Genomic DNA, 18,994 nt, shown 5'->3' on the forward strand with positions numbered 1-18,994 from the left:
TTGTGAGCTAAATTTAGCGATCGAAGCAGATTTTTTAACAATGAGCAACGAGTGTTTATAAAATGCAACATACACTAAAAATTTGAAGGACGAGGATTATCTTACACAAAGGTTTTGTAATTTTCTCCTCCCCTGTTATTGTTTCGCTCTCAGAAAGAAAAAAACTTCAAGTTGGTCAGTAGATGGTAATGGATTTGATGAATCCCTCCAATTTTCAAACGATTTTTGAACCCATTTTTTTTTTCTTAAACACATAATTATATTTGCTTGCGCCGTGTATTTACATGGTACTTATGTTAGATTAAAAAAAAGAAAAAGAAATGTATATACATATATTTAAATACGATCTTCAACTAGTGCCAGGAGCTTGATTGTATCCCACACCTAATTCTCGATTCCTTCTCGATTCATTTCTGATAAAAAAAAAAAAAAAAAAAAAAAAAAAAAAATCTTAATTTATGTTTTTCTAAAGTAAGTGATCTTGGTTAAGAAGTTAATTGAAAAGCATCAAGCTAAACAAATAAGAGCAGGTTGATTCACAAACGCATGATTTTACTTTACAGCATAGCTTAGAAAACATAAAATCTTGAAAATGATTGAATAACGAAAACTTAAAATATTTTTTACTAATCATAATTTATACGAAACCATATGGAAATAAATATCTAGACAAAGTTTTTTAATCAGAAAATTATTGGCACGCTGAACTTTTTTTTTTTTACTCATTATGGTCTAAAATCCTACACAGCACACTCGTCTATAAAACGGGACTATTTCTCGTCGAAACTCATCTAAAACTCATCTATACTCATCTACATCTAAAGGTGATATCTGTTCTACGACTAATAAACGTTATTTCTAGATGTTCTATTAAACGTCTATAATCGGACATCTATTAGTTTATATTCTACAGACGTAAATTAGATCATCCACAAGGGCCGTCTACTAAACGTCGAATAGAAGTGTCCAGTAGAATCAACACAAACAGTGATGGGTGAGAGCGGATTGTGGTGGTGCTAATTGCTGCGAAAAGTGAATTAAAAATAGTTCATTAGTTCATAGAACAGCGGTTTAAAGGGCTAGAACTTTATTTTTAAAAAAAATTAATGACAATGATGATATTTATAATTTATTGACATGTTTAGCAACACTTGTTGCTTGTTATTAGTGTTAAAGCACGTGCTTCAACATACGTTGAGCAGCACCGCTTTTTATTTTACTTCTGATATTTTAGCGTCTGTTTTATAGCGCCTTGATTTCGGTAAGCTTATTCATCTTGTTGATGATTTCTGTTTCAAAATGATATATGGAAAATAAGACTGTTGGATAAAAAGATAAGATTGCACACATGAAAAAATTGAAAATAAGGTTTTTAAGTTTAATAGTGTAATTGCAATAAGTGCTAAAAAATTGAACTGGCAGATTGGACAAAAATGTATGAATGTTAAAAGGTTAAGGAAAATAAAATGTGTCGTATAAACATTACAATTAAGAATTCAGAATTAAAAAAAAGGTGTGCTGCGTTAATAAGCGCACCTAGAAGACGTTTTTTAGATTATCTATAACTGTTCTTGGTAACGTTACTTAGCGCTATGGATATCGTCTATTATTGATCTAATTCTACCATTTTTCATCCATTGTAGTCGTCGTTTCGACGTGTACAAGACGACTTTTCGACTGTTCTGAGGGGACATTTCGACGAGTTACGGACGGTTTTTAGATCAGTTGTAGACAAGTGTTTGGACCAAATTCGACGACTTTTCAACGTCTATTCCATCAGTTTGTGTTGTGTGGGATAGTGTCGTTATTGCAATCATATTCATAATAAACATTTCTACTTCATTTCTCTAGAGATGAAATTTTATTGAAGAAAAACTTGGTAGATCCTGCTGAGCATGACGGCAAAGACCCCAGACGTGATTTCCTCCACAAAATGTTTACTGTGCAGAAATGGAGCAACAAGGTGGCATACCGAATATGCTTCTGCCACCTAATGGTAAACTATAATACTACATGTGTCAAATATTTGTTCAATACTATGTTTCTGAAAAAGCTGTTTGATATTTTGTTTACTTTTTTATATAATAATTTTAAAAATCTTCTTTATTTTTTTACAAAACCAAGTATTGAGAAAATAATTTAGAGGTCGTAGTGGCCAAATCGGTAAGGCATCGGACTCGTGACAAATCTTCGGACTTCGTGACCGATCGGACTTGTGACCGTCTTGGGTTCGATCCTTGCTGGACGAAGAGCCACCGTCCTTAGTAAGGGTGACTTTGGGACGTTAAATATGCTCGTAGCCACAAAGTTCTCCAAGTAAAAACAATACCTTAGGGGGTGCTAAGCCAGGAGTTATTCGAGTTCTGGTTCGGTTCTAAATTATCGAACTGTCCGTAGATGGTGCTGCCATCTATCGTGTGTTGTCCGAGCCAAATCGGAGTTCCATATCAATTTGTGCTCGAATAAACGGAAGGCGTACGTTTCTGCACTAAATCGAGTAACCTCGCTGCTCGAGTTCCCAATTGGCATATGTAAAAAAAAATAAAGAGCTGTTGACAGCAAAAAAACAGGGTTTTTTTTTCAGCAGCTTTTAAAAACACATGTTCAACTAATAACTCTGGATTGTGAAATGAAACAATTCATTTGGGGGAAAAAAGTAAATAAATAATTGAATTACAAAACTTCTGCACTGAACGGCTCAAACACTTATTAGTAACAAAATACTGTTGTAATATACTCTAAGCGGAAACTAAACGTAAAAATATTAATCTGTAAAAGGTCTTGAAAAGGTGATGGTATTGATTAAAACATTTTAAAAATCACATCTATAGTCTCAATTTTTATTAGATATACATAATTTAATAATCATAGAAATTTAAAGATTGTTAAATCGGAACGAACCTCATATTTAAGCTAAATTACACATTCACAATCGTTTTTGTAAAGCTGTATAATTTATATCAAAAGATAAATTTTATATATATATATATATATATATATATATATAAATGAATGTTTGTCTGTATGTCATCCATGAACTCAAAAACTACCCGGCAGATTTGGCTGAAACTTTCACCGTTTGTTATTTTTGGTACTGGGAATGTTTATGACCAGTTCGAAAAAAATCCGATCGATAGTTCCTTTTTTATTCCAATTTAAGTCACAATCCATTGGATAAATACGAATAAAATTATCGGCTGCAGAAATTAATTCGCGTGATAGATCTCATTGATAAGAAGTTAGCTGTTGCCATGTTTCTTGAGTTTGAACAAATAAATTCTTTCTTTATTGTTTTATGGCTTTTCATGCAACGGGGGGATTTAAAACTTTTTCTATTTGATATTTTTAGCGATTGATTGATCTTGCAAACTGCGTGAGTACAAAATTTGAGTATAGTCACGACTTCACTTGATACCTGGACCGATTATTATGAAAATTGCTATATATATATGTATTTTTCCACGGAGAAGGAGCATAATATGCTCATTGAAGCCACTCGCCACCAGGTGGCACTGCAGAGTAGCAACTTCTGCCCCGTTCAACCGATTGTCGTGAAAATCAGTATAATGATGTATTTTTTTGTTGGCGTAGCCAACGCGCGTCGGGTACAGCTAGTACTCTTATAAAAATTCTGTAATACGAATACATGGTATACACTTTATTAAGACTAATTAGGAAAATAATTTTCTGACATATTAAAGCTTAACCTATGTGACATTAAGTCATTAACAAATACTCTTAAACTGCAAAATCCAATCCTACTTACAATGTCTTTTAATTGGTTAGAATTTAATTAAAAAAATTAAACTGAAAAACCCAAGCTTACAAATCTAAGATGGGCTTGCACACAGTCACATAACTGTTTATGAGAAGAAAAAGCATTTTGCGTTTGATGAATTGCTTCCACCGAAGCTGAAAGGCCGGCTAATTGTTTGGTGGATAATTAAGATCAGAGCCAACGTCAGAACTCAATTTTAATTTGCTCCATTCTGAAAGCTGATCCATGCGGAAAACCAGCAAAAAGTTGGTAATGAAGCTATTTTCTTAACTCTAATGTTTCGATGAGTAATAATGGTATATTTAAAAGTATGATTATCTAATGGTAAATTTATATATATATATATATATATATATATTATATATATAAGAACATTTTAAATATACATTTAAAGACATTGAAAGAAAAAATGAAAGAATAAATACTAAAGTGTTCTGTAATGCCAGCGCAAAGCTACTAGAAACCAAAACAGGACAAACATATTCGTGAATAAACAATAATAACAAATCAAAATAAATTGGAAAATGCAAAAAGTAAGAACACAAAAACAACACCAAAATGAAAAAAATGTGAACCAGGGACCGATACTTTCTCAAGGGGAGGACCATTCCCTAATTTCACAAGGCCTTTTTCGTTTAGCAAGAGGGAAGGTCCCAATAACTTGCTACCCTCTCCGAGAGTCTTGGACTAATATAGAACATAAAAAACACACCTGAAAATGAAAGAACGAAAGATTATTCAGGCAAACCTTCAAAAGGAATTAGCAATCAGAATGTAGACCTTAAAAAAGAAATGACTTGCACGTGCCAGGCAAAAATGCAGTTAAAAACACGGCAGGAGCAGAACATGGAATTAAAAAACATGGGAGTTGAAAAAACCTGGAGTTGAAAAAACCCTGGAGATGAAATGAAAATACTGGATCGGAAAATTACATAAGACATTTTCAGGATAGATCCCCAACAGACCTTCATAGCTTAGGTTGTCCTTACTGCAATAATACAATTGCGCTATACTTCACGCTGCTGGGCAATTTCCATACTTTTCTAATGTAACCTCAATAAAAAAAATGAAGAACTTTATTATAATCTAATGTACTTTTCAATAAATTAAGATTTTTAAGAAACAAAATCATTTCTGTTGCAGCTAGTTTTAATTCTATTGATTTTCATTAATCAAAGTATTATGAAAAACTTTAACAGAAATATTTGAATTCCATGAAATCAAACGATTAACATTGCAATTGCAAGTGGATGGATAGCAAGTTATTGGGACCCTTCCTCTTGCTAAACAAAAAGGGCCTTGTGAATTTAGGGACCCGGTCCCTCCCCTTGAGAAAGTATCGGTCCCTGGTTCACCTTTTTTCATTTCGGTGTTGTTTTTGTGTTCTTGCTTTTTGCATTTTCCCATTTATTTTGATTGTTTATTCATGACAATATATATATATATATATATATATATATATATATATATATATCTATATATATATATATATATATATATATATATATATATATATATATATATATATATATATACTAATTTACGATTATTTATATATAAAAAATAATAAATTATAATATATTTGGTATAACACGATTTGTCATTGTTTTGTTCTAATGCTCCGTAATACAAATAGTCTCTTCTTACATAACATGTGTTGTAAACATAAAACCGAGTTTCGAACTTGTGTAATAATCAAGTTGCCTTCTGAAACCATGAAATCACAACACACATGAATAATTTGGATCTCGTAGAAGACTACAAGTAAAGTTACTTCTGATTAAGTTATTCTTCTAACCTTTTATGAATTATCGATTCAAAAATATAATTATGATCAAATATTATCTACTGTTCTTTCTTAACAGCAATCTTGTCAATGTTTTAAGAATTGTAAGGTTTTTTTTAGTATTATTTTTTATATAGTGAAAAGCCGATGAACTTTCAACCGCATTCATTTCAAATTACAGTCATTTTAAGTTGTTTAAATTGCAGTTTTATAAGGGAAAACAGCGTTTTAGAAAATACTTCTGAAAAATGTAGTTGTGTACAATGCAAAAAAAAATAATGCTAAATATTTTAGTTAATGAATAAAACATTAATGAAACCAACTTTCGAAAATTAAAATATATAATGAACGATTTAGAAAAATAAACCAGTGGTTAAACTGTTGCACACTAACTTTTAAACAATAATTTAACTTTTAATTTTGGGGCATTACACTGTAAAATAAAATCCGAAACATTACTGCTTTTTTGCCTTGACTGTCTCTCTAGTTCCGCCGACTTATAATTACCCGACCCTCCTACTTCTTTTCAAATTTAATCATATCTTTTGATATGAGGGGGGGGATTTGGAAATTTCAGCGAAACGGGGGAGAAACCTACGTTTCGAAGTTTCAAGGGCTTATACCAATTTTTTTCGGAAAAGTTTCCTGAATCGCAATACGTTTCTACGAATGCGATTTTTACACTGTGGTGAAAAACATTTTAGATACCATTGTAGAAATATTTTAAGCTTCTTCATTTGGTGTTTCTCCTTCAGCTTAGTTATGGCTCCTTTGATATGAATGAACCCCAATTAAGGGCGAAATGCAATACCGCTGTATTACAACTTTGATGAAATTGTTTGCAATTTTCGCTTACCTTGGATCATAATATTTTCTTAGGAAATGTCGGGGTAAATCAGGAAGGTAGCAAGGTATTACTACTCACGTATATAAGTTTTTATTGATGGTTCCTGAGTTGGTCCAGAAACATGACTGGATTCGATAGGTAATGTCTCTAAATTTATCAGAAATGTTACTTAACTGTAAGCTAAAAACTTTCCTGGTTGTAGCCAAATATATTATTGGCAGAAATAAGGCACTTATTATTATTGGATTAAAGTTCTTTTACCGAGTAACTTTCATCATCTTTTTTGTTTTAATATTAATCAGTGAGATACAATGCAACTAAGGTTGAATTTTTAAATGTTGAAATTATTTGTATAATTGTATGAGTTTTTTTTTTACTAGTATTGTGTTTGTGAGTGTGTGTGTGTGAGAGAGAGAAATGAAGTTTGAAAAACTTTAAAAAGTGATTATCTATGTCTTCCGAAAACTCAGCAATTGTTTGTATAATATATTGGCCCTCTTAGTTAGTCTAAAGAAGAAAAAAAAATCTTAGTAAAACACATATGCCCTTTTTTTCTATGATAATTTTGTAAACACTGGCAGAAGCCATGCGTTTTGTCAAGACCAAATCCTATATTATGCCTGTTACTTTAACAAAAATGTTTTGAATTCCTTCATAGATGTATTTCTCACTCAGTAAAAAATGTGCATACTTTTAACAATTCATTGTTTTTTCAGATTACATGACGGGTCCAGAAGACCACCAAAACTATAGAATGGAAGCAGTTCAGGGAAATGGCTTTCGAGCCTGTGCCAGTAAAAAGTGGCCTTTATGAAGCTGGTTATACCGGAAGCCTACAAAGAAATCCAAAAGTAAATTTAAATCATACATAAACGTTATTGAACATTTAAGGTTTAGTTTTACACCCCTTTCAATGAAGGAAATCATGATTTTCACATCAAAAATACTTTCTATGCTATCACAATTCCAGAATTTCGTACAAAAAGGCTGACTGTAAATATTAATGCCCTTCATAAACAAAGTAGGCATTAAAAATAAAATAATTCAACGATTATATTCAGAAAACTTGGAGATAACTTCATACCTGTGTTTTGCAGTCAAAAATATTACATTTTTCAATACAAAAGAGGTTAGCTTACACTAAAAATCCCGAAACGTCACTGATTATTTCATTTAACGTTTCGGAGTTCACGAGTTTTCATCTATTTTCCCGTTAAATCAAGTATCTTTGCAAACACAGTTTTTTGAACTGCTGCTAGTTTCACTTGTATAGACTTTTCACTGTTGTGAAAAATATTTTTAGCTACCGGTGTGAAGATTGACTGAGAGTATTTAATACCTATAACAGCTTTAGTTACACCTCGCCCAGGAATCACTACGCTCTCACTAGAGCCGTTTCCATGGACACTTTCGAACCCAGAAAAAAACCTGCTTTTCACCGCATTCCGGTCCTAATGCTTGCTTCTGGGAGTAAAGCGGAATTTTTCCTAAAATGCAGTGCGCGAAACAAGTTCGTCTACCAGCCGCTAAGAATGCTGGTAAAAACCGCTTTCTGTGGTACAATTAGAAAGATCCTTTTACATGGAAGCGGGGAATTTTCAATCTTTTTTTGCGGAGCCAGAGCGAGGATTTATCGGGTTGAAAAGTGTGTTGTGGACGCGGCTATTAGGGCCGTTTCCATGAATCTTTCGACCCCGGAAAAAATCTTTTTCTCACTGCATTCTGGTTATTTGCTAGGTAAGTGTGGAATTTTTCTCCTCCTGCTACCTTCTAGAGTGAAAACGGAATTTTTACTCAGAATGCATTACGCGAAACAGGTTTGTCTACTTGCTGAGTATAGCCTTTAAGGATGCTGGGTAAAAACCGCTTTCTCCTGATAAATGGGAAACCTCTTTTTACATGGAAACGGGGATTTTTTCAATTGGCTTTTTGCGGAGCCGGAGCGGAGATTTACGGGGTCTAAAAGTGTGTTGTGAAATCGGGTAGCGAGAGCGAATAAGTCTCTGAATACCTACAGCTTTGCACGCAAGAATAATTGCAGGCAAGGGATATGATTCCTGTCAGCAATTCTGCCTTCGCTTTGGCTATGGTTGCACTGATGCTTCTGGAGAGAGGTTTTATTGAGTTACGTTAAACGTACATAACCTTCCTTGGAGATTTCAGACTTGCCTTAATTGGGGAGATTTCAAAATTTCTTCGGAAATATTCTAAGGTAGTTTGAGGAAGGTTAGAGTCCTCTTAGCGAGAACCGTTCTTGATTTTTGCATGATACGCTATTGGCCAAAAAATATGGCACATTAGCTGGTTTTGGCAATTTTTCAAACTTTACAGCTACAGTTTTTCCTTCCTTACTGTCGATATTCATGTGCATTGTCTGTGTTTTTTTTTTTTTTTTTTGACTATTTTAATGGTATTAATGACTTCCATAATTAATAATATAATTGTTGAAAACAGTCAAAAATGCATACAAGTTATTTTTTAAAAAATTGAAATAACTGAAACAATGCTTTTCAGACGAGAAACAAATCAACCCTTTAGCATATACTCACTTTAATTTGATTTAAATATTATCCCTTTTTCATGAAATTTTATTTTCAATAGTTTTCTGAACAAAATCAATGGACGGCTCTTCCGCTCGGGCTCCAATTTCCTTTCAACAAATAAACTTTCTACCTTTTTGGAACAATCGGGCATCTCAAAGCACTGGAATTGAAATGAAAATGCTTAAATCGCGACTGACGAACCGACCTAAATCGTTCTCGTGAAAGATAGCACAATAGCACTGCACTTTTTTTTATCGGATGAAATTCTACCACCGGGTTCGTCGCAATTGATTTTGTGATTAGTTACTCTTCCTCGAGTTATTATTAGCCCATTCTTCAGTGGAACAAAATTTCTTTGAAATGGAACGCTGATGACAATCTTCAATCTCGAGATGGTGTCAATGATGAAACTGTTCGAAAGAGTCGAATTTCTTCATGATATATATATATATATATTATATATATATATATATAATATATATATATACTTGATTTTTTTCATATTGGCACTAGTATGCACAAATTAAACGAAAAAATCTTTGACCCCCATATTTTGTAAGGGCGAGCCCCGTGTTATCCTACCTATTCACTGGACTAAGTGTATTAATCAGTACTAGAAATTTTATATTGATATATGGAAGAGTAGTCTCGTTTAGTTTTAAACGGAACTAATTGTTTACATTGTATTCAACTTGGAGTACAATTTGTAACAGGAATATATAATTATTATTATGTTTTAAATTTAACAGTACTTCGGCACTGTTAAAGTGCATGTTAAAATGATCTCATAGATAGTTTCAAAGCACTACAAACCGTCCTTTCATATTAAATTATAGTTAATTAATCTATATAATCTAAATCGCTGAGCACGCTCAGTAAAAAACCGGCCCTACTGCTTAATCCTTAACGAAACCAAACAATACTTCAAGTGTCAAATCTTAGAGATAACTAATGATTTTGTTTGGAGTCGTGTAAGACAGTAAAACTAGTAAGATAGTTGCTCATAACATAATTAATTTCAATAACATTATATAACACAAACTAGCAATTGATTGCAGGCACATGGTTTTCCAGTTTCAAGGAGTAACTTTTTTCAATGCAAAGAGCCTAAGTATTGAGATTACTGTCAACCGGCAAAAGCTACTAAAAATATATCCCAAAGTTCACACTCATTGCATTAAAAAACGGCTACCTTGAAACTACGAAACACGCGTCTGCAGTCAATATCCAATTTTTTTAGTATGAAGAAGCACCCTTTTTCAATGCAAAACGTCTGAGCATTGGGATGATTGCAACTGAGAAAAGGCACTATAAAAAAAAAGCCAAAAGCTGACACTCATTGCATTGAAAATGGGCTTTCTTGAAACCACGAAACACTTGCCTGCAGTAACAATCCAACACTTGTCGGTTAAAGAAAGTTTATTTGATTCATAACGTCTAAGTATTAATAAGATTATCAACCTGGAAAATTCATTAAAAATGCCAAAGCTCACACTCATTGCATTGAAAAAGGGGCTCCTTAAAACCACTTCACGTGTCTGCAATTGTTTGACAGTTTGGTAATGTTTTTAATTGTACTGTTACTTTGTCGCGCAAAAGTATTTAGTCATTTCGTACGTAGACTGCGTTACAGATGAAACTTAAATTTGTTTCTTTATTCATGCAGATACATTTTTTTCATTTTATTTTACTGGTGATACTTCATCTAATATCCCCCTACATTATTTTTTTTAGCATAGACAAGAGGCATACACAGAATTTTGTCCTAATCAGCCTGGTGTCGGCCCTAATATATGCCAATACGATGCCAACGCTGTGCCATTTGCCACACTGGACTATCATCGACGACCTCCTCACGCTGCTATGATGGCTGCTAACATGCCTCTTGGAGATCCCGAGGAGGAGAGGAGGACGCTACCCCCGTGGAAGAAATGCCATGCACAATCCTAACTACCACGGAAGCAGGGTAAATGTTAAAAAACTACTTATATTAGAATGGAAACACTATGGTTATTTGTTTCTTTCTTTATTTATTTTTGTAACATTAAAAACACATTACTGTGGAAAATATAATTTATTGGGTGCCAAACTGCATGATGATAGTAAAATAGAGGTTTTTGCATTTTATTCCTTTTTTAGTAGCTGATGTGCTTCAACTGCTCTTTGGAGTTTTAAAAGAATTGCTTTATGATGTGAATATAATAAAAGTGAAAAATATTGAAAAGACCACACCAAAAGCCCATATATATGCAACGCAGCAAAATTAAAAAGCCAAGTTAATATAAAATGTATACAAGCCAAATAACAAATTTTAAACATTTTATACGAAAAACAATAATGAGAATAGGAAAATACAAGCAGCAATTTAATATAAAAAGACGAAAGGTTGAATCCAGTTCTTGTTTATTGTTTATAGTTTAACATGTGGTGCGTTTAGCCCAATTTTACTCTGTATTGCATACACTGGAGTTTAAACACTCTCATTTGGTCCTTTGACCATATTTATTGAAGCCTATTAAATTGCTGTTTGTATTTTCCTTTTTCTCATAGATATTTTTCATATAAAATGTTTAAAATTTATTTTTTGGCTTGTATACATTATATATAAATATATATATATATATATATATATATATATATATATATATATATATATATATATATATTTATATATATATTAATGATTTTTTTTAAAAATCGGCTTAAACTTTTAGTTAACTTAACTTATCTAACCTTTTTTTTACTTACAAAGTTTAATGAGTTTCTAAAATATTATAACTACTCTTTACAAAAAGTTTTATTTTACTTCCATCATTTTATGCATCCCAGATGTTATTCAAAAATGTTGAAATAGCAACTAAGTTAAACAACGTGTAAAAAAAAATCTATATCTTTTAATGTTTGTTTAATCTTGCATGCTTTCATTTTTCATGCTATATATGTTTTTTTTATTTTTAAATTGCATTTTTTACTGCTAATGAGAGCTATACAGCTTTGCTTTTTAAACGTATTTATAGCAACAGTCTTCTTTTCGTTCTCTTTGTTATTCAAAAAACTATAACTTTTCCTTTTTAGCACATTTTTTTCTGCAAAATATTTCTTTAAGCTAATGCTTTTGCTAATCCAGAAAATATTAATGTTGCAAGCTTTTGTATTATCTGCGCTTCAATTACCTAACATTTTGGCATTTTAAAACAAAACAATTTTTAATTTTTTTAAAAACATTTTGTTAGATTCTAATTATTTTTCCATCATTTGAATATATTTTCAGTATTATATCGAAACGGAATTTCCCTGAATTGCAAGTGAAAGTCTCTTATCAGGTCAGTTCATATTGGAATGATGTTTTTGATTATTTTGTAATAAATCAAATTTTGAAATCTTAACAGATCTTTTTAATTCTCGTATTTTTAACTGAATATAAGCTCGAAAATATATTCATTTGATGATTGGATCTTAGTTTTTGAATTTTTTAAACACATTTAATTAAAATTACTAATCTTTCTCGGAGACGCATGATATAATATTATAGTACATATTTTATTTCAAAGGATCATATTTTATATTTTGTTAAATCTACGTATTAAAGCCATATAATAAATTCATCCCCTTTTACAAATGTAGGTACCGTTTTTAAGTGTATTTTAAATTACTTTTTCAATACTTGAGAAATCAGAGTATCCTTTCTATTGAAATGCATGATATTTCTTCTACTTATATCACAAAAGAAAAACAGTTGCACGATATGTATAAATTGTATAAGTGATATATAGATAAATTTTATTTTGGCGGAGTAGTATTTGATTTTTTTTTTTTTTTTTTTACAAGTGACAATTTTTATGGAAGCAATTTCAGTGTGTACAAGTGTTTTTTACTTGCGTGTAGTAGAAAATATGAAAATGTAGCTAGACATATTTTGTTTTATTTTGGGTATAAATGAATATAAAATAATAATCACACTCAAGAGTTTAAGAAACTGTTGTTAGAAATCAGTAATAAAAAAATGGAATGCTTATTCTACTAAATGTTTTTAATTGATTTTGATAATTTAATATGCTTTTTTTTTGTGATCTTTACTAACATTGAAAAACTTTTGTATGTATTTTAAACATGAAAAATATTAGAGAAATAATACATATCTATATTTTTGTTAGAAATCGGTAACAAATAAAACAATGCTAATACAGCTTTTTTTTTTTTTTAATTCCTTTTGATATTTTAATTTGTTTACTTTTTACTGATCATTACTAACATTGAAAACTTTTTGAATCTCTTTTAAATATGATTAAAATATTAGAGAAATTATATAAGCATTTCCTACATTTTTTCCGAATCCTTTAAACTTAAGTGTTGTAAAGATTAACAGAATTATTTAAAGAATTCTTAATGCGTAATTCAGAAATTTTGCCTTTGTGTATAAAGGACATGTTTTTTCGTCTAAGTTTCACAGAAATTAGGCGGGCTTCAATTCTTACACATAGATTAGTGAAGCACAATTAAAAAAAAAATAATATAGAGTAAATATGTTTTACACAAAAAAATGCCAGTAATAGTTTTGAACAAATAAATTAGTCATAATCATTTGGTCCAAATTACCAATGTCGTCATTTTACGTTACTAAATATTGCACATATATTATTATTTGTATTTTATATTAGCTGAGCCAACAATTATTTTTTGTTGTTGTTTTAAATATTCTCATAGGATTTTTATTGATCGGATAGTTTCTTAGCGCACTTCAGAAAGGTGCACTGTAATTTCTCTCCCTAAACCAATTTATAGTGTCCCTTTATTCAATTTAAAGTGTATTTCACAGTCAGTTACATGTGGATTAGCTAACAATAATTTTTCTCCATTACATATTAGAGCCATTCTACAGTCATGTGTGGAACATTCCGACTCGATAACTTCATCAACATTTTGTTGCACATTTTAATATTTTAATTAAATAGGTGTAAGGACATTTTTTTAATCTTTACAAAAGATATTCCTAAAAAAATAATATTTTTATGGAATAACTGTGTTACTTAAAAATTTGCATGCGTATTGCGCGGAACATCCACAGTCAACCACAGTTGTGGTTTGCAGTATGCATTACATAATATTTTTTCTCAATTAATATAGCAATGACGAAACAAATTGTACGTTTTGAAAACTAAGGTTCCAACGTTGAGGAACCATCTCATTTGTAGAGAAATAATAATTTTAACTATTGGGGAAAATACGGGTGCTTTACTTGCCAAATTGATTAACTCCATAAAACGAAAAGTCGAGAAAAGTGATGAAGAAGATAGTGTTATCCATAGGAGTGAATGCGCCCTCGTGTTACATTTTCTGCCATAGCAGGATCAGAAATGTACTGAACCAAAAGTTTAGTGTAAATTCACATTCTAAGCATTGATTAAGCACTATTAAAACAGAAATGAGGATTTTTTTTTTCAAGTGGAGTTAATCGATTTGGCAACTGAAGCATCCATATGTATACTGCCATTCGCATGAAAACGGTCTTTTTGTCTCGTACGTGACGGTTCATATATTTCATAAATAATAACTAATTTTAAAAGGTAATAATTATTTTAAATGACATGTTTGAAGCGTCACGCGAGGGACAAAATAACCGTTTTCCGTGGAGTGGCCCTTTGTTTGTTTCCTTTAATATTCTTTTTATCAAACCCATCTGTACAACGTTTATGATATAATGATTATGCTGTTTTTATTCTTAATATTCATATTTATTCTTAACACTAATTAAACACGTTTTTCCTTAGCATATTTTTCAGGAGGTGTACACGCCCCCTCGAAACAGACGTACAACCATTTCCACGCCTGTGTGATGTTAACTGCTTCATATGGATGAAAATCAGGTCAAATACTCGACAATTTTGATAGATTGTCGGAACAAATTACGACGACTGAAGTGTTCTCTGCGACGGACACAGACTACAAAGCAGCCTACAGAGCAGGGGAAAGCAAGAAGTAGTGCTTAATAGCGCAACGTACGAATTCAAGGCTACCGCTCAATCTAAACATTATCTTCCACCTGCTACTGCTCACATAATATACGTATATTTATCATTTATAGAAGTAACGTAATAGCATTGCAAATTTCAACCTTGATTCTAATTAGTTTTGCCCCGTTGGCCCCTAAAAATCAAACAAAAAAGAATAAAATGCACAAGTGCCAAGCAGTTTCTCCATCGCGTATTTCTTTTAAAATATTTATTTAAACAAACGCGTAAATGAACGCGCTAACACAGGTGATTTAATGGGTAGTTAATTAAAGCCCAAAAATTGTATTGCAATTCATTAAATTATTTATTATTTATTACAGTCTAACTAAAAAACGCTGATCTAGGGGAATAATTAATAGTAATAACTGAAAAAAAAAGGAAACGCGTGCTAGAAAAAACGCTAGCCAGTGAAACTCGTAGCAAAAAAAATTAAAATAACGTTTTTAATTAGTAAATTTTGAATTTAAAAGTGAATGGAGAAATAATTTCTGGTAAGTTTGAAAGTTTGTATTTATTTATTTATTATTATTATTATTATTATTATTATTATTATTTTGTTTTTTATGCATGAGCTCAGTGAGTGGTATTTTTTCTAGATTTTTTCATCTGGAATACAATTCTTCATAATTGAATATATTTTCATTTTGTTCATTGTTACTTTATGAATTTATAGTTTTCTGCTAACATTGTTTATTCGGATCCATTTTTTTAAACCAATATTATCATTATTTATTTATTAAATTATTTCTTTATTTATTTTAATTTCTTTTGATTAAATATATCACATATGGTTATAAGGATTCAATGCAAAATAAATCGTTTATTTTGCCTTTCTGCTTCACTTTAAAACTTTTAATTATACTGAATTTTATAACTAGAGCGTTTTAAAAAGGATTAAGAGAAAATAAATCAGTTAGTTTTCACCTTCTGCGTCATTTAAATACTCTATCAGTATTACATTAATGAAAAACGCATTTGTTGTGGTGGAAAATAATGTAATTTTCAGAGCACTTCTCTGTTGTGCCTTGTATTAGGACAGAAACTATGACGTGATATTTTCTTCGTACGATATGAATTTTCATGAAGACTTACGTCAAAAATGTGTTGAAAATAATGCTTAATTAGGTTTGATAAAAGTGAAACTTTTCAGAAAATCATGAAATGAATGAAGCATGCAAACAAATAATATAACATTTAAAACTCAGAAAAAGTTTTTATATCAGTTGTATTAACAGCTTATCCACTTAGAGTTATTGTGAAAATGTAGCTAATAGGGTTTTCGATCTCACAGGAATTGATTAAACAAACTACTTTTTTTCAAATTTATGTTTATTAAAAAGTTATTAAGACGTACTAAAATTTTTAAATGAATGATGGCTTTAATAAACTTAATTTTTACTTCCTAATATTTAATTTTTCGTAATTTGATACAATTTGTGTTGGTAAATGACCAATTATGGCCCTTGTTTTTTTTTCTTTTAATATCTTTAGTAAACTACTGGAGATATGATTTAATTATTTTACTAAATTACTCTTTGAACTGAAATTTCTCTTAATTTAAAAATATTTCCCGGAATTGATCGAGCAATCAATTTTTCGTCAATTAACATTAATTTTCCCCTAAAACTAAAGATTAGTTACTTATCTAATTTAAATAGGGTACTTAAATACAATTAATTACCAAAATTATTGTTTTGAAAGAATATATGAATATTTTATTTTACTTTATTACCAAGGTAATTTCTGAAAAAAAGCAAAGCATATCTTTGAAACGAATTTTTTGATAAAAAACTGTTCATTTATGTTTACGTAACGCATATTTAAAAAAAATACAGTTTAAAGTTATGTATATTATATATACTATTCCTTAAACAAAATGAACCTGGAAGTTTTGTATACATAAAGTACAGAGATAAACAATGTTAAGTTACCTAAAGCAGAACACGTACCTTAAATAATGATATTTTCTTCAGAGATCGAAACTTCATAAAAATTTTAATTCTGGCGTTAATAAAATAAGTTTGTGATGCTCGTATATTTTAAACCAAAACAAACTGTAGAAGGCTTTCCAATTTATGTAAAATAGATTTCACAGTAATGTGCAAATTTGCTACTGTTGTACATATGAGGAGAAAAAGTGTTTTATACTTGATGATTCCTATCGTTAAAAATAATGGCTTAATTAGGGAAGTATTCGTAAGAAGAGCTGAATCTATATAAATCATACTTGTTTGGAAGAAAAATATTATATTATATAATTTATTTATATGAAGAGAAAGGAATGTATAACTTCGGTATGTAATAAAGTTTCTTCTAAAAAAAAATCATTGTATGAAATCTTCCAGTTTTAAGTAACGAAAATAAAATGTCATTATTGAAGAGTTTGTCTTTGTTGTAAGTTAAAATTATGTGCAGCATATTTAATTTACATTTGGAGAACAAAATTTAAAAGTATATTTTTATGCTATTATTAAGTGTATGATGTTCAAGAAGTAAACGGAAGGTATTCGCTTCCTTTATTAAATATCTTTTACTTGTTATAAGCAAATAGGGTGAATGAATACAGGAAAAAATGTTTTTACAAATAAAAACAGATAAAGGCACGTAACTAATTTGTTACTATTCTGTGTTAGTTCCATAAAACTTGAAAAAAAAAATCACTATTATTTAAGATTAAACGTTTTAAAATAATATTATATTTAGGAGCATTTGCAGGATCACTACTTTACTTATTGACTTTTCCACTATTTTCGCCTACTTAATGTGCCACACAAAAATATAAATGAACTGCATCATAAGAGTATAAAAACGGATCCAAATCTTACCTCTTTCGGGTTAAAATTTTATTTGCTTGCAATGTTTTTTTAATTATTATTATTTAAACCCACATATACCTTTTTAAAAAGGGTTTCAACTAGTTTTATTAAACTCAGACTAAAAGTTTAGTAATAAAATTGTTTTTATTAGTAGGACAAAGGTGTTTAAAGAACATTTAAACTTTTCAATTAGTTATATTCTAATTAGTTGATTGAAATGGATGCAACTTCGCAATATTGTATATGGTGCTTGAAATAATAATTTCTACAAAATGTCAAATTAATGTGGAGTAACTATGATAAAAGAATAAAAGATGTATACATAAAGTACTTGACATTTAAATAGCGTTGTAGTAGATTCTGGGAATCGTTTAGAAACTTTCTGCAAGCAATCAAAAATGTCTTATTCTCCTCCCCAAATACATTAAAAAATAAATTGAGCGTTTTTTAAATCTACTATTAAAAGTGCTTTCCTGCAATAAGCTATGCGCACCGTTTGATTCGATAACTTTATCATATTTTATGTCAGCAACAAAATGAATATTTATAGTTTTGAATGCACAACAATCCCTGATATACCTCAAATCGTCATATTTTAAAAGCTCAAACGAATTTGGAACACAATATTATTTTTCCGTGCTATATACTTCAAGAAATCAACAAATTAACAATAATAGAGGGAAATATGCAAATAAGGGCACCCCTGTTTTATTTTGGAGTCAAAGTCACATTTAACTCAAAAAACTCGAGATTTTTGTCCTTCATTTACAAGTAAAACAGGTATCCTAACTGCATGAAAGAGAAACAATGATTAATATTAACTTCTTCATTTTAAAAACGGTGATTTACAAAAAGGTCAAAAAAAAAAAAAAAAAAAAAAAAAAAATGGGGTGTAAATACGGTCATTCTGTAAAAAAACACGAAAATAGTTTAAAAACAGAATAAAACTGTACAAAATATTAGATTATTTATTACAGGGAACAAAATATTTGCAGGAATCGCGATCGTACTTGGGTCTTCCTGACCAGCCCTAATCTAAGTATGTCCCCCATTTGGCACACAACACATTTCACCCACACTTCTCCCTAAGTTTCTTTAGGGAAGCTTTTATCACGAAAGATGCAAGTTGCATCGCTTGAGAAATATTTTTTGTTGTTTAAACAAGAAGTTCTGTCTAGAACTAGACGAGCCTACTTTCCCGTATACCCATACT

General features: G+C 30.4%; 1 protein-coding gene and 1 long non-coding RNA gene across 2 annotated transcripts in view; both read left to right on the forward strand.

Annotated features, from left to right (window-relative positions):
* Nucleotides 1-7,225, forward strand: part of LOC129221032 (hemicentin-2-like) — a 98,848-nt gene extending 91,623 nt beyond the window's left edge. The window contains exons 14-16 of the mRNA XM_054855468.1: nt 914-994; nt 1,852-1,916; nt 7,128-7,225. Coding sequence (XP_054711443.1) covers nt 914-994; nt 1,852-1,916; nt 7,128-7,225 — 244 coding nt within the window. The remainder of the gene's footprint in view (nt 1-913; nt 995-1,851; nt 1,917-7,127) is intronic.
* A 3,539-nt stretch (nt 7,226-10,764) lies between these two features.
* LOC129221579 (uncharacterized) lies at nt 10,765-15,476 on the forward strand. Its single transcript, XR_008580529.1, has 3 exons — nt 10,765-10,920; nt 12,226-12,277; nt 14,723-15,476. It is a non-coding gene; the product is annotated as an uncharacterized LOC129221579 (long non-coding RNA).
* The last annotated feature ends 3,518 nt before the right edge of the window (nt 15,477-18,994 follow it).

The sequence above is a fragment of the Uloborus diversus genome, chromosome 4, assembly GCF_026930045.1.
Source record: "Uloborus diversus isolate 005 chromosome 4, Udiv.v.3.1, whole genome shotgun sequence".
Taxonomy (NCBI): Eukaryota; Metazoa; Arthropoda; class Arachnida; order Araneae; family Uloboridae; genus Uloborus; species Uloborus diversus.